Genomic DNA, 21904 nt, shown 5'->3' on the forward strand with positions numbered 1-21904 from the left:
ACAAGTATAGGAAGTTTGTCTGCGGATTGTCCCTCCTTGTTATCTGTTGCATACTATGGTCCAGTGCTAAAAGAATAAGACTAGGCACTAGCTATGGTGGGTCTTAGGTAAGACTACCTTGACTCAAGGCAAGGTATGAGCTGCTCTTAGCACTGGAGTAAAACTCTAGTCCTGAAGAAGTGCCTTTATTTATTGAGCTGCTCCCCTGCGGCTTCCTTGGGGCTAGAGTATGGTGGTTTAGAGCTATTGGCAAATTGCAGTCTGCTCTTGTCTGGGACATACAGTATCTCCATTTTGGATGTCCCTCAGGGTTGATGCAAGAAGAATTGAGTTATGGAGGGACAAATAGATTCCCTCTATTTTGTTTACCTCCCTCCCCAACTGTTGTTGGGTCTTGAAGTACCTACATTACCTCCCCAACTGTTGTTGGGTCTTGATGTAGGGATATAGCTCCCCTTTGGGAGGGCTCACTGCTATGGCCCTGGTTGGATAATGCTAGCAAATAGAGAAGTAAACCTGCCAGCATCCCTCCTTGTTATCTGTCACATACTATGGTTTGGTGCAAAAAGCAAAGACGAAGCTCTGGCCATAGCAGGGTAGAATGCCTTTACTCAAGGTAGGGTTGAGCTGCTGTCCCTCAGTTGCATTGGGGTCTTTAAGTAGAGCCTAAGATCCCCTGCGGTTCCTTTGGGGTTTTTTAAAGCCTGGGTGATTAGAGTTACTTGACAAACTGCATATATGTCCTGCTCTTATTTGCCTTATTTTCATGAGTAAGAGCAAAGATGTAGATTCCCCCTTGGAGGAGCGGCAACATCAGAGGTTTTAGCCTAGACGGCTAATTACAGATGTTTTTTTGCACCTTGGATTCTCTTAAGGATACCCATGTGTTGAGTAGGGTGAGCTGAAGTATTATATTGTTGGGTCTTGAAGTAGGGTTTTATGCTCCCCTTTGGTTGAGAATAGTGTAAGGTCTTTCTAATATGATGTTCAAAAAACTGACAAGTAGAGGTAGTCTGCTGGAAAACAGCCCTCCTTGTTACTAGAGCACTCTAACATGGATGAGTGAATGGAGTCTTTTTTGTATCCACGAAAAGTTCCTTTGCTCAAACGGCATGAGCGCTCTCCCCTAATTGCTCTAGTCAAGTCACCTTCATTTATATAGCACTTTTTATAATACAGATTATTTTAAAGCAGCTTTACAGTGATAATAGGAAATTAATGCAGCAAAGATTGTTTTGGCTGTACAGCAGCTCTTGAAGAAAGTCATTGTCCAGCTTAAGTAAGTTTTTAATTGATTTATTTCCGCTGTAAAAATCATTAGTTATTAACTTACAGGCCACTTACACTACACCGTGTTAGCAGGTTTCAAAGTGCAAGGTTTTGTAACAGGTTTTGAAAGCGATACCATTATCATCTCCGTGTAAACTTCAAAAACATGAGTCTGTGAAAACGGTGATGGCATGCACATGCGTATTACGTGTTTAGTCTATAGGTATGCGCATTTAAATGCGTTTGTGCGCAGGCGCGTAGTCTTTAATTTCAAAGTGACATTGCCAGTTACTTATCTAGCATGCATAATACAGCGTTTCTAGTTGTTTCCGCGGAAAAACATTTGTTGTGAAATTTTTTTTTTAAATCATTTCGATGAGGCCTCCGCAGGGGATAGTCCAGCTGACTGGGTCTCTGCTGACACTTCAGGGCTGTGTTGTGGCTGTGTCTAGATGTAGGTCCTTCATCTGATCTGGATACAGGTAAACCTACAGTATGGTAAACCTCAGGATAAACAGAGAGACTGATATTAGCGTAGATGCCATTCTTCTTATGATGTAACAAGTACATCAGGTGTTATAGGAAGTGTTCTCAGTTCCGAATGACCTAATTTATGCAGCTGAATAATCATTTTACATGATCTGAATTATAGAACTCTATAATATGTTATGTGTATGCCAGGTTAAAGAGATGTGTTTTTAGTCTAGCTTTGAACTGACAGAGTGTGTCTGCTTCCCGGACAATGCTAGGAAGACTGTTCCAGAGTTTAGGTGCTAAATAGGAAAAGGATTTACTGCCTGCAGTTGATTTTGATATTCTAGGTATTATCAACTGGCCGGAATTGCAATAGACGTGAAGGTCTATAATTACGTCAAGAGCTCGCTCAAGTACTGCTCACTCTAGGACAGGGTTCATCAAATCCAGCCCCGGAGGGCCAGTGCCCTTTAGAGTTTAGCTCCAACCCTAATCAAAGAGCAAGCTAATCAAGGTCTTCAGAGTTACTATAAAATTAGAGGTAGGTGAGTTTGATCAGAGTTGAAGCTATACTCAGCAGGACCATGGCCATCCAGGCCTGGATTTGAGGAACCCTGCTCTAGGGTATTTAAGTAGAGCTGAAGCTCCCTATGGGTTTAAGTTTGATATTAAGAGTCTTTGGCAAATATATTATGCTGCTTTCATATTTGCATCCCTTCTGATGAAGTTGAGGGTTGCATTCTCCCCCTTGAAGTAGTTGTAATATCGAAGGTCTGATATTCTCCCTTTGGTCGGCTACTCCCTAAGGGCTTTGTCAATGTAAAAGAAGCTGACTTATCTGAGCCATTTTTTTTTCTTCGAGCTCTGCTCTTGGGGCCTTATAAGGCTAATGCCTGTCCTGCAAGGGAGAGAGGAAGGTTGTAAAGGGCAAGTCCTCCCTTGCCATAGAGCATAGTTTTGGGTATCTTCTCCTACTATTGGAAGATATTAGCTTAGGGAGTGGCGCTACTATACAATCTATGTGAGTCATTTTGGGGTTGATGCTCTGACTCCAGCTAAGCAATCTGTAGAGTCAGTTTATGCTATGCCCATTATGTTTGTGCATATTCACAGGTTAAGAGAGGCATTCATTCCCTCAGCATGGCGTATTTGGTATTGGTTCCCCATAGCTTCAATATCAGACACAGCACTGAAGTTCCACCTTGAAAGGGAATGTGTAGGTTACATATGTAACCCGGTTCCTTAAGAATTGCCATGCCTAGGGCTTGCCAGCACATCTCCATCAGACAAAAGAGTTGATGACATGTATTACAGGTGCCCTTTTATACTCAACTCACGTGTGCTCCGCTTGTGACATCATGGACTGTGGTCAGACAGTGAATTGTCATGTTTGTTAGACGTGCTTCAGACACCGTTGATGCCGTTCCCTTTAGCATCTTGTTCCACTTCTCAGGGAACTGGGTTGCATAACCTAGATGTTGCCTTTCAATGGTTGAGGAGTAAAGAGAAAAATGTCACCCTATTATACCAAGTTCTTTCAGATACTTATTATATATAGATCAAACCTTTAAATAAACTGATTGTTTACAGTTTCATGGAAGTAACCCCCATAATTCACACAAAGCATCATGGGGCATAGAAAGAAGTTGGATACAAGTTGTTTACAGTGAACAGGAACAGGAGATTACTGTAATGTGTCAGCACTGTGTTTTAGAATCTCGATAATGATCTGTGTCTGCATTCGGATCACAAGTTAATATTTGCCCCTTTGAATTGATTTCTGTCACTGTTATGTTCAGTTCGTTTCAATTTTCATGGTTTGTTTTCATTTGCCTCATGTGTTCCTTTGTTTAGATTCCCGTTTCTATGGTTACTGTTATTGGTTAGTTTGATTCAGCTGTGTTCACCTCATTATCCTTAGAATATAAGTTCCCGTTTGGATCGTTACTAGTAAAGTTTGTGTTGGAACTTAATTCTCCTGTGCGCGATACAGTCTGTAACGGTCACCAGCTGGAGTGCCCTTGAGAGCCACCAGAGGGCACTCCACATAAGACTATTGTCACTCACAAACTACATTTCCCATAACTCACTGCCCGGACTCATCATCACTTATCACTGATCACATTCACCTGTACCTCATTCACTGATTGCATTCACCTGTGTCTCATCATCCTGTTAGTCTCAGTCTATTTATACCATGTTCATTCATTCACTCACCGCGAAGTCTTGTTTAAGTGTTACACTGCAATTCCGAGCGTTTTCCCTGGTTTCTTGTCTTTTGGTTTATTTGGATTTCTTGCCCTGTTCCCTGAATTACTCTTTTGCCTCTGGTCCGTGCCTGTTTTGTTTGTTTCTTTGTTGGTTTGTTTGGACTGCCTACCTGTGTTTTGACCTTTTGCCTGTGCACTGGATTATGCCTTTGGATTACCCACAATAAAGCTGCGTTTGGATCTTAACCCTTGTGTCTCGGAGCAGATCGTGACAGAAGACTTCGCCACACCCAGATCCAGCAGCTATGACCTCCAGGAATCCAGCAGTACGGATCTCGCCTGATCTTCCCAGCATGAGCCGGGAGTTCGCTGGACAGATCGCGGCCTTGGCCCTGGATAGCCTCGATCTGTTCCAGTACACCTGGGGGTTTGTTCCTCTCGCTGCCTCTTGCTCTCTGGGGGACGAGGCAATTAAGTTGTGTTACCGGCTGGGGGCTAAGGAGGTCGACCCGAGGGAGCTCCCCGATCTCTCCGGTCTGGATTGGAGAGAGGCACTCTCCAGATGTCTGGAGAGCTTCGTTCCGTGGCACGCCATTGTCACCGTCTGCACTTCACGCCAGTCCAGCCGAGCCTGCACTTCACGCCAGTCCAGCCGAGCCTGCAATTCACGCCAGTCCAGCCGAGCCCGCACTTCACGCCAAATCTGCCGAAGCCAAGGCAGTATGCGTCATGCCCGCCGCCCCTGAGACTGAGAGCGTCATGCCCGCCGCGCCTGAGACAGCAAGCGACATGCCCACCAAGCTAGAGCCTTCACCGCTGGTCTCGTCCAGCACAGAGCCCTCTTCACCGCTGGTCCCGTCCAGCACAGAGCCCTCTTCACCGCTGGTCTCGTCCAGCACAGAGCCTTCTTCACCACTGGTCCCATCCAGCACAGAGCCTTCACTGCTGGTCCCGTCCAGCACAAAGCCCTCTTCATCGCTGGTTCCGTCCAGCTCAGAGCCCTCTTCACCGCTGGTCCTGCCCAGCTCAAAGCCCTCTTTGCCGCTGGTTCCATCCAGTTCAGAGCCCTCTTCATCGCTGGTCCTAACCAGCTCAGAGTCCTCTTCGCCGCTGGTCCTACCCAGCTCAAAGCCCTCGCCGCCGCTGGTCCCGTCAAGCTCAGAGACGCTTCACTTCCTGCCTGCCGATCCAGAGACTGTTCACGTCAGTCCTGCCGAGCCAGAGCCAGAGCTTCACGTCAGTCCTGCCGAGCCAGAGCCAGAGCTTCACGTCACTTCTGCCGATCCAGAGACTGAGCTTCACGTCACTTCTGCCGATCCAGAGACTGAGCTTCACGTCACGTCAGCCGATCCAGAGACTGTGCTTCACGTCACGTCTGCCCGTCAAGAGTCTCGTCCCGCCGAGCCTGAATCTGATCCTGATACTGAGCCTGAATCTGTTCCTCTTCCTCTTCCCACGCCTGTGTCTTCGGACAAGATGGCCGACTCCACGCCTGTGTCTTCGGACAAGATGGCCGACTCCACGCCTGTGTCTTCGGACAAGATGGCCGACTCCATGCCTGTGTCTTCGGACAAGATGGCCGACTCCACGCCTGTGTCTCTTGACAAGATGGCCACCGCCGAGCCAGTGTCTCCGGACAAGATGGCCGCCTCCGAGCCAGTGTCTCCGTACAAGATGGCCGCCTCCGAGCCAGTGTCTCCGTACAAGATGGCCGCCGAGCCAGTGTCTCCGTACAAGATGGCCGCCGCCGAGCCAGTGTCTCCAGACGAGATGACCACCGCCACGTCGCTTGAGCCCTCAGCAGAGATGGCCGCCGACACGGTGTCTGTTCCTGTTCCTGAGCCGGTGTCTGTTCCTGTTCCTGAGCCGGTGTCTGTTCCTGTGCCATGGTCTCCTCCCTGGCCGCCTGAGGGGTCGTCTCCTCCCTGGCCGCCTGAAGGGTCGTCTCCTCCCTGGCCGCCTGAAGGGTCGTCTCCTCCCTGGTCGCCTGCACTGCCTGCTCCACCCTGGTCGCCTGCACAGCCTGATCCGCCCTGGTCGCCTGCACAGCCTGATCCGCCCTGGTCGCCTGCACAGCCTGATCCGCCATGGTCGCCTGCACAGCCTGATCCGCCCTGGCCTCCCGTCTTGCCGCAGTCTCCAGGTCGTTATTCGCTCCATGGGCCTGGCCCTCCATCCCGCCCCCGGGTCCGCCTCCGCTCCACCTCCCTCCTGGACAGTTTTAGGAGCGTCTGGAATCCGCTCCTTAAAGGGGGGGCTATGTAACGGTCACCAGCTGGAGTGCCCTTGAGAGCCACCAGAGGGCACTCCACATAAGACTATTATCACTCACAAACTACATTTCCCATAACTCACTGCCCGGACTCATCATCACTTATCACTGATCACATTCACCTGTACCTCATTCACTGATTGCATTCACCTGTGTCTCATCATCCTGTTAGTCTCAGTCTATTTATACCATGTTCATTCATTCACTCACCGCGAAGTCTTGTTTAAGTGTTACACTGCAATTCCGAGCGTTTTCCCTGGTTTCTTGTCTTTTGGTTTATTTGGATTTCTTGCCCTGTTCCCTGGATTACTCTTTTGCCTCTGGTCCCTGCCTGTTTTGTTTGTTTCTTTGTTGGTTTGTTTGGACTGCCTACCTGTGTTTTGACCTTTTGCCTGTGCACTGGATTATGCCTCTGGATTACCCACAATAAAGCTGCGTTTGGATCTTAACCCTTGTGTCTCGGAGCAGATCGTGACACAGTCTCTCCTTAGTAAAGGCAACATTTTAAAATTACCTTAAGCTATGTGTTGTCTTTTATGTCAAATACTTAAATTTAACCAAATTACTTCAATCAATCGAATACTATAGACTATTACCAATAAAATGTTATCAACATCAACAAAGCCATCTTTACACTGCAAAGGTGAAGACAGAAGCTGCATCTGCATGTTTGTTTACACAGACTGATCAATGCTTCTCAAAGGTACCATACTTTTATTTACATAAAAAAATACAGGCAATATGCAATATAATGACAAAAATAACATTGATTGTTGCTCTTGTTATTATAATAATGATAATTAAAGTTGATTAATTGAATACATAAATTGTGTTTGGGGAAACATCACGACACATTCTGCACAGACAAAACAAACTAAGAACAATTATTGGATTAATTTATTGCTTTTTACGCATTGGAAAATCAAATGGCTGTTCAGACTGGGAATAAATTATATACAGAAAGTGAGCAAACAACGTTCCCCTTCATCACTGAAGCAGTTCACGAGTCTAGCGCGAGGTCACTGAGGTCTGCACTCTCTGGAAAACCTCTTTATAGTCACTGAATACTGAATTCACAAGATTCAGTCAGTGAGTGTGTGCACTGAACAAAACTCCAGCATTTTAAGTGGATTTCTTTATCACTGATGACTGAACACCTCTGATTGGCCAATGCATTCATAAGCTCAACAGAAATGTGTGTGATTGGTTATAATGCACAATGCTGCAAAAAAATCTCATACAGATAAATCTGATGATGGGCAACGTGAGCAGATCTACAGGACTTCTAACACAGCAATAGACACTTATAATTCATTTTTACATTTCACTTAGATTTTTTTGCACCAAGTCGATTAATTTCTGACTGTCTCTTATATTTTTACACATTAATTGTCCGTAGTGCTATACTGCTGCTTAGGTTCCCAGAATACACTGTGGCATGAGTTTTGCTTGCATTAAAATGTTTATTGTTAATGCGGGATGATTAGAAAACCTAAAAAAAATTCCACACTAAAATGATTTGACATTGATCAGGAGATGAGAATGAGATTACAGAACAATGCAAGGATAGATGGATTCTCCACACTTTTGTGTAAAAAGCTTAAAATCTCTTCAGTTTTATTGACACAAACAGGGAGAACAGAGACGGAGGGGAAAATGTGGAGGGATGTAACCTAACTTTTCCCATTTACTTCTACAAAGAGAGAAAAATGTATAAACTGACATCTGTAAAAGTAAAAATGTAATAAAAAAATAAATAAAAATAAAAATTGTTTAAAAGTTCCAACTTGTTGGCTCTTTTATAATCCAGTTTATCAAAGTGTAGTTGATTGAGGTTAAAGTTATGTTTAATTATTCTTATTAATTGGACAAAATAATTGGATGAACAAAATTTTAACTAACAGTGTTACAATCCACCCTAACCCGGCAGTGTATAACAACAGCACTCTTGACTGGATAATTAACAGTTTAATGATATGTACATTTAGAAACTACTTTAATTCGCAGCAGAAAATGATATCAAATCTTAAGATAAATGGCACACAGAATAACGCAGTGGCACATTAAAGGGGTCACAGCATCCCGGTCTCTTCTGCACTGTTTGTCTGATCCCAATCTCTGTGTGTTTCAGCCTCTGAGAATAAGAGTGTGGTTTACGCCAGCAGCACCATCCATTTGCTGGACGAGAGAGAGTCGCCCATCGCTGCAGGTACAGCACTCACGCTAACCTCACACTAACCTCACGCTAACCTCGCACCCACATCACTGCTCTATCTGTCGGCTTCTCGTGTTTCTGTGCACTGCGAGTGTTCACGTATGAGGGAGATTGTGAGACGGAGGGTTTAGACATGTGAGCAGAAAGAGAGACGCTAGACAAATGAAGGGAAATAGAATAACGCTGAGAGAAAGATGTCTGTTTGAACATAAGCCTGGAGGAGCACTACACACACACACACACACACACACACACACACGCACGCTCATGCACAAGTGATTCATGTTATAACTGACAGAGAAATGAAGTAGAACAGACAGATTTTCACCCTCTACTGCTCATGATTCAGTGTTTTGCTGGAGCGGACACACACACACACACACACACACACACACACACACACACACACACATGACTACATGTTCTATATAGTATTTCATGCTGTTTATTTTATATATTTTAAATTCTATGTAGCCTATCTTATACTTTATTCTTATGCTGCAATGCTAAGCTCTAATAAATATAAATTTAACATAGAAATATTACAACATCTTTCCATACGAGCACAAACACACACATTTACCACAGATATTAGACGAAATGAATGTTCTGGCTCAGTGAGTGTTGGTTGATTGGATTTGAACAGAATAATAATTGAAAGCACATGTTGTAAATTCTCAGTTTCACGTGTTCATGGTCACACACACACACACACACACACACACACACACTAATGCGGCCTGTCATGCTGATGACAGAACGCTCTTGTGGAACTGGGACATTTGCATGCGTGTGTGTCCTCGATGTGCTTAAAGGCCACTTTACAGGATTGCCACCTATAATCAAAACTGATTTCACTGGCTTGACATTAAATTAATATTTATTCAAAGTCTGCTGGTTTGTGGGTTTGGTGCGCAAATGTGCCACTTTCCCTTCACTAGTTATTTTAAATGGTCCTACGGTGTGACTGAGGATTTTTAAAGTATGAATATTCAATGTACTCTCCGTTTAAAACATGTATTATCATAAAAACTGTTTTATGATCATATAAAAGAGTGAGCACAATAGATTTGTAGCATGTATATCACACTCTGCAGGACATGTCGGCTTTCCCAACGTATATCATGTCAACTAACCATTTATTGCTCGGCTATGTGTGCTGATGTTATATAACATACATCAGCCCTTCATATGCAAGTTCATATCATCTTGGATATTCCAGCATTTCCCAAGAGCTCAGAATCTCTTTAGGTTTGTACCTGAATATTTACAGTGAGGCTTACACAATATTTATATAACACATTAAGACACTGATATTAGGATCTGCCTACATGACCGTATTAATAACCGATAAGGCAATACATTTAATAAATTATGCAGAAGACTGTAAATGAAACATTTCAAACTGGTATAGTTTGTGTGTAAATAATAAGTAATTTCTGTGCCATCACTTTTTACCTCAGCTATTAAACAACCCAAAGTCGACTCCTATATTTAACATAAAGAATTGAAACTCTTCTTTTAACTGCGTGTATAGATGTATGATGTATGATGTATAGATGTATAGATGTATGATGTATAGATGTGTTCACATAAATCTTTGGCCTAACTAAAGCTCTGAGGAATTGACAATATTCATTACGGTGTAAACCGCAGTGGTACTGATAACAGAACAACTCTTCACTTTCAACATTACAATAGATACCAGAGACCGTACAAGGGGAGGGAAACAGACCACATTTAAAGAACTTCATTACGCCGCTCACTACGACAGTGTTTCTTTCTTCCAGTGTTTTGGTGGTCAGTTTACAGAACTAAGGTTACACGGGTCAGTAACCTATGACAGAACTAATCCCAGCCTAGGTGTTTCAACTAGTCCACGGGTCAGTAACCTATGATACACGTGACAATAGCTTTGAGCTATAATGCAATAAACTTCGCTAAGATATTCGACTAAGTATACCCAGAAAGCAATTTTGCATTTAAAAGCCGTCCAAACACAGCCTGAGGTCTGGGCTAAAACTAGGCAGAATTTGGGCTGTCAGTGAAAATGTAATAGACGTCTAGCCAGAGCCCAAGAACAGACGAGTCATCTATTAGATAATATGTAGAAGAAATGAAACCAAAACTTGAAATCACTGTTGACTGTGCTTACATGACGGAATATCATCCATCTCGCAAGTTATTTTGGCAATAATGACATGCAACCAAATTCAAGGTTATTTTGGCAGAAGTGTGTTACTCACAGCCGGACTATATCGGGTCTATAGTTAACCGAGACGGAGAAATGAGGGCTGTTGCTGGCTGGGGAAAGAGTCCTATTAAACACAGTGACGGTGATGTGTAGTGGCGCTCAGTGGGGAAACAGACTTTGGAAATCTGTTATTCAAAGTAAATTTAAACCTGAAAACAAACTAACTTTTTTGTTTTGACAAATTTAAAACAAATTTTATGGAGAGTGACTTCAGAAATATTTAAAGTTCTGCACTATTTCTGTTAATACACAAATAAGCAAGTTTGTGTTTGATCAAGTAATGTTTGATCATCAGGTTTCAATGGTAAAGTGTGTTAATCTTTCAATTAAGCCGTAATGAACTTTTAAAATATGTTTATGTGTCTGTGTCACGTTTTTCATGACAAAAAGGTTTCCGACCCCTGAAAATGAAAAAGAACCAAAAAACATGAATGAGACCGTGTGAAATCTGCTGTGGCGTCTGCAGAGGTGGACAGTAACAAAGTACATTTACTTGAGTACTGTACTTAAGTACACTTTTTGAGTATCTGTACTTTACTTGAGTATTATTTTTTCTGTAAACTTTTTACTTTAACTTCACTACATCTGAAAGACAAATATCGTACTTTTTACTCCACTACAATTCTGTCAAGGTCCTTGAGTAGAAAGTAACATCAGTCAGTGGATGATTTTGGTTGCATTTTGATTGGAAATGAAAGTCGGGTTGATGTCAGAACACGACTGATGTTGGTTTCTGACGTCAACCCGATTTTCATTTTCAACCACAATACAACGTCTTTCCATCGTTGGAGATCAATGTCAATCTGACATAAACCTGATTTTCATTTTCAACGTTGGGTTTGGTCTTCTAAATGCAAATGTTGTCCTTGTTTTGGAGCACACTAGCTTATAGATAACAGTAAAGCTAACATATTCATACTAAAAGCCAAAAAACTTTAAATAGGGCAGTATTTGAGGGAACAGATTTGGGTGTCCGAAACCATTGTGGACGTTATTGAGTGACTTATTCAATCTCACATTCAATCCCACTACTGGAACTGTGCTCTATAAATAAATGTGATATTGATATGAGGGTAGGAAGGCAGGCATAGATTCAGAGGCATACGGTACTGTAAGTATTACATAAAACAATGCAACAATAATAAAACAATGCATTGACATTTACTTTTTACTTTTGATACTTAAGTATTTTTAAAAACGAGTACTTCTGTACTTTTACTTAAGTAAAAATAGGTCTTTACAACTTTTACTTGTAACGGAGTAATATTTGACCAGTAGTATCTGTACTTTCACTCAAGTAAGGAAGTTGTGTACTTCGTCCACCTCTGGGCGTCTGTGAAGGGCCGTGAAGCTGCTACAGTATTGTGGCACAATTAAAAGCGTAATTCACTGCTGCCATGATGGGCTTTTAATAAAACGTGGTTGGCTATGCAGTTGAAATGAGTATTTTAAACTGGTTCTACATGACTAAAGAAAACTGTGGCATTCCCTTTCACCAAAAACTTTGCGAAACTTCAGAACCCATAATACACTGGGGGAAATATAAGCTGGCGAAAGGCGAATAACTGGGGATATCTGAGTGAAGGTAACATGGAGAAAAAGCACACATTGTTCATTTACGTACACTACACACACTGCACAATACAGAGCTTAAACAGCATGATGTGTAATCTCGTAATGTATGTTCGCTTGGATTGACGAAGAGCCGACTGCCTTTTCGCCAGAAGTATCACCTATTGTTTTTACTCTAGAAATGTGCATGTGCGTTTGCCTGAAAACACAGTTCTACTAGCCTGATTGAAGCTAAAGGAGAAGCATATGCTATCTTGATCAACCGTCTTTCCCCTTTAGGTAGGAGCTGTATTTGCTTGTCTAGAAAAATAGCTGCCCGCGGACATCGCCAGTGCGGCTGCCAAGTGCACTGACTCGCCTCAAAGGAACTGAGATACACAACTGTGTGTGGATACTGTGGAGTGTATCCTCGATGTGTGTTTGTGCTTTGTGTTCATTATCTTCGCATCACTCCAGCGGTTCCTTCTTCTCCTCTCTTTCAATGTTTTTCCGCTCTTCTACCACACTCGCTTCTTTGGCTTTCTGCTTCAGCTCTCTTTGATACTTGGCGTTGATCGCTGCATACGCACATCCGTACACAGCGGCCGCCAACATCATCAAACACACGATGCCACACACCACTCCTGTGATGACCACGGTGGCGATGGCGTGCCTGTAGTTGGCCGGCCGGGGTCTTTGCTTGGGCTCACACTCGGGGAGAATGCCCTCTCCCGGCGGGCTGAAGTCGCTCCCGGATGGAGCTCGAGGGCTCGGGTGAAGCTGTCCGCTGAGCATGCGGTGCTTGCCGTCCAGGTAGTGGATGTTGGCGAACAGGTAGCTGTAGCTGGTGATCATGCAGGAGTGGAAAAGCTCGTAGGGAATGTGCCGGAGGTCTCGCTCCAGCATGAGCTGAGGCTGGACGCACGTGATGCTGTCCACCACTCCGCCTAAGAAGAAAAAAGAGATGATGATGGTGGAGAATGCAGGTCATCTTCACTACATGTGAAGCTCAGGGCTGCTGGGCAGAGCTAAGCCTCCTGTGAGGAGCGAGCCGTGAGCTATCGACACTGAACAACACAGTGTGTTCTTGAGTGGAATTTTCCCTGTAATATATTCATGTTGAAAATTAAATTTCATCAGCGTAGTCGTGAGCCAATAAATACATACATGATTTGATTATGTGTGATGCTTGTTTTATAGTGAAAAGTTTTATTTGTAGAATCATTGCCAGTGTTGAATATATTAATTATATAAATATATAGAGCTCTGCTTATTGCATAATTTTATTTCCAATTATTTTAATGACTGAAGATATAAATGTGTGTGCGTCATTTTGTGTGATTAGTGTTTTGCCCTGCCGAGGGAATACGAACCAGGGTTGGATAGCTTGAGCCAAGCAAAAAGAACAAAAATGCCCCCAAAATTCAAGATAAGGGTTCAAATGGAGGGATTATTGCCATCATTTTGCTGCCGTACCCAGATGTTTAATTTTATAATTTATATACTTAGTTATAATTTATACATTAATGTTGGCTATTACATTGAACATTATGCAATTGCTGTGTAAATACATGTACGCCACCGTTGAGCAGCATGAAATATACTGTGTAAATAAATAATTTACTCTTAAACTGTGAGAAAATCGAAACCATAAATCCATGGACGTCGGAAGAACAAAAAAAGTGTGTGGGTCCTCCCCCAGAAAAATGTTACTGGAGTAAATACCATTTCATGTATTCTGGTGCCTTTTAATTAAAACAAGTAAACTAAACTCTACTTAACGTCGGGCGGTTCTTTGCCTCCACGTCGTGCATTAAATGCACAGCTATCCGTGGATTATCCCGCTAATACCATGGTCATTTGCCAGCAATGACAATTTAAAGCTGTTATTGATGTTTGCAACGCAATATTTGACTGGAAGGGTACAACGGGCGATTATTTTCGTCAGTTGCGGCTTGTTGAGAAATATAATGTAGTGATTCAGCGGAAATGGAGTTTAATTTATTAGGGAATTGCCTAATAATTGGATTTGACTGACGGCACTCTGAAAAGCGAACAGACAAATGCGCTGAATCAGAGATGGTAAAAGTAAGTGGGTCCAATATCATTGATCTTAAAAAGTGGGTGGGTCTTGTCCCACCCATATACAATGGTTCCGACGCCCATGCATAAATCTGAGGTTGATATCTTAAAAAATGAGCTGTCAGTTTTTTTTTCGTTTTTTTTTCTTTTTCAGATTTTGATTAGGCGCAGTACCAAACATTTCCACTAGGTGAAGTTTGCTTCCCATTCGTTTCCAATGCGATCATTTTTGACCACGAAGAATACAAGTATCTCTATTTTTTTCAGGACCATTGAACCTTTTTGAATCACGTCAATGATATTTTTTGTGTTCACATAGCAAGTGCTAAAACCTTTGCCAAGTTTTGTAAATACGTTCAAAATTGACCGAACACCACCAGAGGGTTAAATTGGTCAATTGTTTAAGTATTTGACTTAAAAGACAAGATACTCTTAATAAAGTAATTATAAAAACTGCCGTTACAAAGGTTAAAAAAAATGTCCCTGGAAATCAGTTCCAGGGGCAAATATTAACCCTTAAGTTAATTTCTGACCCTAATATGTACGCAATAAATAAGAGCAAAACCCGGACAGGGTGATCAGGACTCTGATGTGAAGCAGCTTCAGGGTGTCCAAAGGCCAAAAGTACAAAACTCATAACTGACCTGATGATAATAAAAATACCTATAGACTTTTTTTTACTGAGTAACATAAACAAACCATGTTCAGCAAAAATAAATAAATAAATAAATGAGTAAATAAACTGCAGGCCACCCCATGCTTCGGCTAGCAATAGCTGTTCAAAAGAGACATGATGCAAGACTGATGCAAAAACTTGTTCCATGGTCTGTTGACTAAAGGGCAAATCCATGAAGCTCTAACAGGTGTGGCTCAAATCCGGAGCAGCTGCATTAAATCTGTGTATCAGATGATCTGCCAATCCAATTGTGAGATACGCAAAGCGATCAACTACCAATCCACTCCTACCTAAAAAAGAATTGCTCTGGCTCAGTGCAAAACAGGGCGCATAACATTAGCTTTATTTTCTGTGATAGGAAATCACAAATTATTCTGACTTTTTAGCGTGGGTTCACAATTTAGGGTGGAATAATATTAGGTTAAAAATACAATGTAGAAATGTTAACACAATGTAGAAAGATTTTTAGGGACATTTAGCTATGTTTGATTGTTTTTGTTTTGTTATTTTACTCTACTGTGTATTTGAGGGTTTTGTTACCTTTGAAAGCAAACATCTCCAACCATAGTTTGAGTCCTATCAGATGACAGTCACATCTCCAAGGATTGCCCTTCAGTTGCAGAACTTTCAGATTTCCCAGAGCCTCCAGGTGTATACGGTCCAGCTTAGTTAGCCGATTGTAATGGAGAGACAGATGGGTAAGATAGTGGAAACTATCAGCAAGAGCTCCAGGTAGACCACCGATGGTGTTATAGGACAGGTCCAATATGGTTAGATTTCTTACTGAAACCAGAAGACGCCGGTCCAGTTCCCGGATAGAGTTATTGGCCAGGCTGAGGACCTTCAAGCTTCTGAGTCCCAGAAGGGCGCTGGTGGAAAGCATTGTGATTGAATTGTTGGACAGGTCCAGAATTTGAAGTTGTGGCGTCTCTCGAAAGGACATGGAGCCCAGGCCTCGGAGACGGTTATTTTGGAGATACAGCTCCAGGGTGTCTTGATTGAGTTGACGAGGAACATCGTAAAGTCCTCGTCCCCGGCAGTCCACCACTTTGGTGTGAGTGTCACACAAGCACTCCTTGGGGCAAGAGGAGACAGTCTGGAGTAATAACAGGCTGGATAATGCAAAGACCACACCTGAAGGCATAGAGAAATGGACTGAGTTACCATTGCATTCATTTGGCCTTGATTCTCAAACTTTTGTGGTTCTCACACAAACTATAATAATTACGATGACACAATCATCATAGATAAACCAGTCAAAAGCAGTCTCTAACAATTCAAATTAAAAAACAAAATGACCCAATGCTTTCTGCCACCCGTTGTTCTTTACATAGCTAGTAACCTACAGTGCACTACTGTATGTAGTCTGGTTTGAAGCACTAGTAATCTGGATTTGGTCATCTATGATATATTTAAAGTTGGATATATACTGGAGTACATCCAGCTTTACCTGCATGCATGCCCTCACGTAAAACGATATATAATATATAGCAAAGTTTGGCTTCGTGATTTTGGTTATATCATTGCAAAATGTAAACTATATTATTGCACAGCTCTATATATAAAGTCTCGTATAGTTTTATCCAGCTTTACCGCATACATGCAGTATATCTCAACTGCTTGATTGTTTATTTCATTGCAAAATGTAGTATATTTTAGACATGGATAATATGTGATTGCAAGTCATAATAGGTCAAGGGTAAGAGCAAGGTTTATTTATAAAGCACATTCACAACAACACGAATGCTGACCAATGTGCTGCACATCAGACATAATGCAAAATATAACCAAACAATAAAATAATAACATAACTCAGAAAGTTTCCATTCTAGATTTTGTTTCTCATTGAGAGACTGGTTTGTGACAGTAGTCTTGAATGATGCATCCAGTCGAGTCAGAAGGAGTCTTCCTTTAGGATAGAGCTGAATTTGGTCACAATGACAGCTTCGCTTCTCAGGCGAGCACAGTCTGGGTGTTTTTGCCAGTGTTTCAGTCAAACCTTAGGTTGACACGTTGTCTTTTTCAGTGCCTCTTTCAGTGCCTACTCCCCGTTACTTGTACCACACGAGACCCACATGACTTCAATGTCCCTCGTTTTATGTGGCACAGTGTAACTGTGGTTAGAGTTTGAGGGCAGAAACTGTTTTAATAAGAGGAGTTCGCCTTGCTTCAAGTGTTCCCGTGCAGAGTTGACATGACAGATGCGTCTTTGACAAGCTTGGGTCCCATGCGACTGACATTGAGGCATAAGCCTTATGGCACATAAATTGCCTGGAACTTTTGGCTATGTTCTTTGGTCTCAAGGCTTTTCACGCAGGGATTTCACATATTGACCAAGCGGCAACCTTCCTCTCTCTCTTGAATCCAACACTGAAGTGACTTAAACTGCAGTTCATCGACTGGCCACTAGAGACAGGCTCCAGAAGAGACTCAATCCCATAAACCCCCATGTTAAAATGGCCAACTTTACAGCAGAAAGAACATGTTTACAGTCTGGTTCTAAAAGTGGTTTTGGTCTATAAAGCTAATTTTGCCCTTCATGAAAACTGTGAGGGGGGTGAATTTTTTCATAACTCATCTGTTTAAATTATATTAAGCCTTAAAGTTCTGCATAATTAAGGGCGTGGCCACTTGAGTGACAGGTGGACTGCGCTGATGTCACTGCTAGCCGTTTGTCTGCTGTCTGTTAGCATCACGTCACCTCAGCTAATCCGCCTCGCTGCACATTTTCGTTTATCCGGGAGTGACGCTGCCAAGATGGCGACGGCCGGCTCCGCCCACTTTGGGCTTCAAAAACGCTCTTCAGAAACACTACAGGTGACTCACGGACACTACGGCCATACTTTTTTACAGTCTATGATACTGACATGGGCTGATATAGCCAGGCACCAGTCATTGGGAGGTGTGGTGTGTGCCGGGAATGGAGGCTCCATCTTCATCCCAATCTTACTTGGCAGTCGAAGTCACAGGGGTGCATGTATGCATTCATTCCTCTGATCTATATATATATCTATGACTGTATTGCTCATAGAATTCTCAACTCCCAGCAGGCAGTGAAGTGTTCGGGCAGCCATATTACTATTCCCAACTGAAAGAGGGCAACAAAGAATAAATCTTGTTGATTGCGCAGATGTGGCCCAATCTGCTGTAGTCTCCAAACTTGGTAACCCTACTGAACCTGCTCTTGTAGGGATGATGAGGTGGAAGCTCAATGTGTGGCTCCTAAATGGCTCACAATTAAGAGTCCCTCTGTAATCTCCACAATGGCGCATGCACAGATCTCCCGTTTCATCAAGAGTGTCCAGAAACAGATCTATCTATATCCAGGCTCAACGTCTATGTTGAGGCAGTAGCAGCTGGTCATAAGGCTATGCTAATTTCGACCAGCACACTTCCCAGTTGGACTGTAGATCCCACACAGAAAGGGCAATGGTCCAACCAGATATTAGCTTGTTATAGAGTCTGCTCAAAGTGATTGGATGATTTCAAACAAAGTCTTGTTGGGTTGTTGAAGGCCTTTGCTTCCTCGAGGCAAACTCCACAAGAAGTATGGAGCGCTTCTGCTCGTCTAAATGTGTGTCCTCGGAAGACATTTGTTTGGCCCTCCTGTGCTTCTGCCAGAGTTCACTCTCTGGATGTTTCCCCCCGAGCTTCTTGAGTTCTTTATCTGAGAAAGGATTGTTTCAATGCACTACATATATAAGTTACATACTGTAGAATATCTTTTAATTACTTAAACTAATTAACACTATAGGGATGTTACCAATCAAATAAATTAAGGATCAACAAAATCCATCGTTACGCTGCAGAGCTGCATCTGAAGTGGCTTTTAGATGCATTTTCTCAGACTTTTCAGTGCGGCTCAGAGGTGGAATGAGTGCATTTACACTACAATTACAAGTGCATAAACAATGTTTTGAGATAAATGTTTTAAAAAAAAATGAATATAGAAATATGAAATGTTGGAAAAAATCAAATGACAAACTTTGGCCGCAGTGGTGATACTCCATATTTTGCAGAAGAACATTGCTGGGTTGTAAGATATCTGAGTCCGTGTTTCACAAGCACTATAGCAAGACAACGGTCGACGGTTTGCTCTCTCTGCGCACTTTAATATTGTGTTTTCTGCCCTTCTTACACAGATAGAAGCAGTGTTTGGACTGGATTTGTTTTCTAACCTGAAGGGTTGCTAAATTAAAGACACAGACGTCAGACTAATGAGAACAGGGATGTCCTCCCGCCGTATTTTCAACCATGTTGAATGTTTATTTTTGTAGTCCGATTTTTCCCACTTGAAAGCAGATTAGCCTCTTAAAATGTTAAATGTTGATGGGCTCAAATGGAAAAGTAAAGGAATTAAATATACAGTAATACCGCATTATCGATTAGACTTCACTGACTTTATAGCTGAATCGACTTTGCTTTAAAATTCATGAATTTCACATCAACATTACTGAATTGAATCATTGTTGAACTGAGATGAGCTGAATATTGACACTGAATAACAGCTAAATAATTGCTAAATAGACCAGTAACACGTTCAGTGTTTGAGTTTATCGCTGTTGCGTGAACTCACCTGTCATGGTTTCTCGAGCGTTCCTCCGGTCAGCGTGTCCAGGGTTAGTCCAGCATGTCCGATCAGATTAAAGCTCACAATCCCAGAAATAAAGACTTGTGTTACTGAACGACAGTCATTTTCTTCTCCTGTGCCTCTTTCTGTCTCTCTTTCGTTCTCTGTGTATGTGCATGTATGCCAAAACCGTCATGTTTTGCTTGGTATCATCTTCACATCTATTGCCTCATACATAACCACTCTCTCATTGTCAAGGGCCACTCTCTCTCTCTCTCTCTCTCTCTCTCGCTCTCTCGCTCTCTCTCTCTCTCTCGCTTTCACACACACACATGCACGCACACACACGCACACACAATGTTCTGTTGAACTGCTCTGACATCAGTGAGTGTCCGCAGGCAGAGAACTGGCAGAGCGTGCCCTAGCATTTCTCTCGTTTCCACACACACACACACACACACACACACACGCGCGCACATGCCTGAAGCTCCTTCACCAGCTCACGCGGTGTTGCTCACATGCACACTGCCTTCAGAAAGCTCTGACCTCCTTTGCATTTCCAAATGCTATGCGATGTGCATTATCCTGAAGACGCGTCACAACCGTCAGTGTTTGCTTCTCACTCACTGTTTAAACTGAAGAACAGGCGAAAGGCACACACACTCTGTTTGTATGATCACACACACACACACACACACACACACACACGGGCCCCAAACATTCAAGTTAACCAGAAAAATCAGTCGCAAAACTGACAGCAGAACATCACGACAGCCGGGTGAACTGCACTGAAGAAAAATGCTGTGTGATTTACATTGAAACTAAGTTCACTCAGTAAATTTCATAAATAATTACTTGCTTTAATCTACAGATTGATATTGATATAGAGATTGATTGATATTTTACAGATTGATATTTTACAGGTTGGTATTTTATTCTAGGTTATTCTAGGATCACTGCTTTTCTGTCCCATCTTTGGAAAATCAACAGACGGTTCTGGCAACACACACACACACACACACACACACACACACACACACACACACTACACTTGATCTGTCTGATATAAGCTCTGCTGTATTTATAGATATCACTGTGGAGGCAGATCTGACAACATTTGTGCTATTACTGTTACATTGACATTTGCATTAGTTGTGCAAGTGGAAATTATTGTGTGTGTGTGTGCGTGTGTGCGTGTGTGTGTGTGTGTGTGTGTGTGTGTGTGTGAGAGAGAGAGTGTGTGTGACTGTCAGTGAGTGAACGTGTGTGTGTGAGTGTGTGTGTGCGCGTGCGCGTGTGTGTGTGCGTGTGTGTGCGCGTGTGTGTGTGCGTGTGTGCGTGTGTGTGCGTGTGTGTACGTGTGTGTGTGTGTTTGTGCATGTTTTCGTGTGACTGCTCTGACCTTGTGGAGAATCTCACACTCATGTTTTGAACATGATAATGACTAAAACACATGGGCCGTATTGAAGGAGTCAGGAACTGAATGGATGTATATAGTAATGTTCCCTGAGGTCTACTTTACATGATGTTCAGGCGCCATTTTGTCCGCACTCGAGCAGCTGTAGTGACAATGTATCGTACGCTTACATTTATGTCTGCGCAAATCATTTCACTCCAGACTGCTTTGAGAATGAGGGACAATACACAACAAAGGCTTTACAAGATGCTGGTCACGCAGTAATGAAAGGGAGAGTGCGCACTTTATTACAGTTACGGATATAAAGTTTACCAGTTTATTAAGCACCCCCTGAAAAGGCATGACGTCTGTATATATTTGTTTACTGTTGTAACTAGTGTTTTTGTGTACTTCGCTGTGTATGTTGATGATAATGAAAGGGAGAATCTTACTGTGATTTTCTGGAGTAAAAACGGACGCTTCATATTTTGTGTGATGTACAATAAACTTCATTAAACTGATCACTGAAAGTTTTGGCTCGGGGTCCGCTACAACAGGCTTGTACTGAATAAAAGAAAGATGACAACATAGTTTATAACCGTAATTAAACCAAACCTGTTCTATATCCATACAGCATATATTCTTTAACTCATTATTGTCCGACTCGGGTCGAACTGAACGCCACTAGTCCAGTTTCTGACATGTCATTGAGTGAGATTGGCCTGTTTTGTTGCCACCGGAGCACAAGCTCTTGAAGCTCTGCCCTCTGCGCCGGGAGCAGCAGCTCATTTGCATTTAAAGGGACACACACAAAAACAGCACGTTTTTACTCACACCCAAAAAGTGGCAATTTTAACATGTTATATAAAATGATCTGTGGGGTATTTTGAGCTAAAACTTCACACACACACTCTGGGGACATCAGAGTCTTATTT

General features: G+C 42.5%; 2 protein-coding genes across 5 annotated transcripts in view; one reads left to right on the forward strand and one right to left on the reverse strand.

Moving 5' to 3' along the window:
* cacna2d3a (calcium channel, voltage-dependent, alpha 2/delta subunit 3a) overlaps positions 1-21904 on the forward strand; it is a 132019-nt gene that overhangs the window by 93469 nt on the left and 16646 nt on the right. The window contains exon 27 of the mRNA XM_084087788.1: positions 8357-8434. Coding sequence (XP_083943914.1) covers positions 8357-8434 — 78 coding nt within the window. The remainder of the gene's footprint in view (positions 1-8356; positions 8435-21904) is intronic.
* lrtm1 (leucine rich repeats and transmembrane domains 1) lies at positions 1272-20279 on the reverse strand (the record flags this gene model as incomplete). 4 transcript variants are annotated; one of them, XM_084087782.1, is made up of 3 exons in its annotated part: positions 1272-3225; positions 15544-16137; positions 19580-20279. In XM_084087782.1, 3 exons carry the CDS (start codon positions 19584-19586, stop codon positions 3215-3217), a joined length of 612 nt encoding a protein of 203 aa, XP_083943908.1. In that variant the 3' UTR covers positions 1272-3214. The 4 variants fall into 4 exon arrangements, with proteins under 4 accessions (XP_083943908.1, XP_083943907.1, XP_083943909.1 ...); XM_084087781.1 differs by lacking the exon at positions 1272-3225 and adding an exon at positions 6920-13192; XM_084087783.1 differs by lacking the exons at positions 1272-3225; positions 15544-16137 and adding an exon at positions 6920-13192 and having other exon boundaries at positions 19580-20273.

The sequence above is a fragment of the Abramis brama genome (genome assembly GCF_963993115.1).
Source record: "Abramis brama genome assembly, chromosome: 16".
NCBI lineage: Eukaryota > Metazoa > Chordata > Actinopteri > Cypriniformes > Leuciscidae > Abramis > Abramis brama.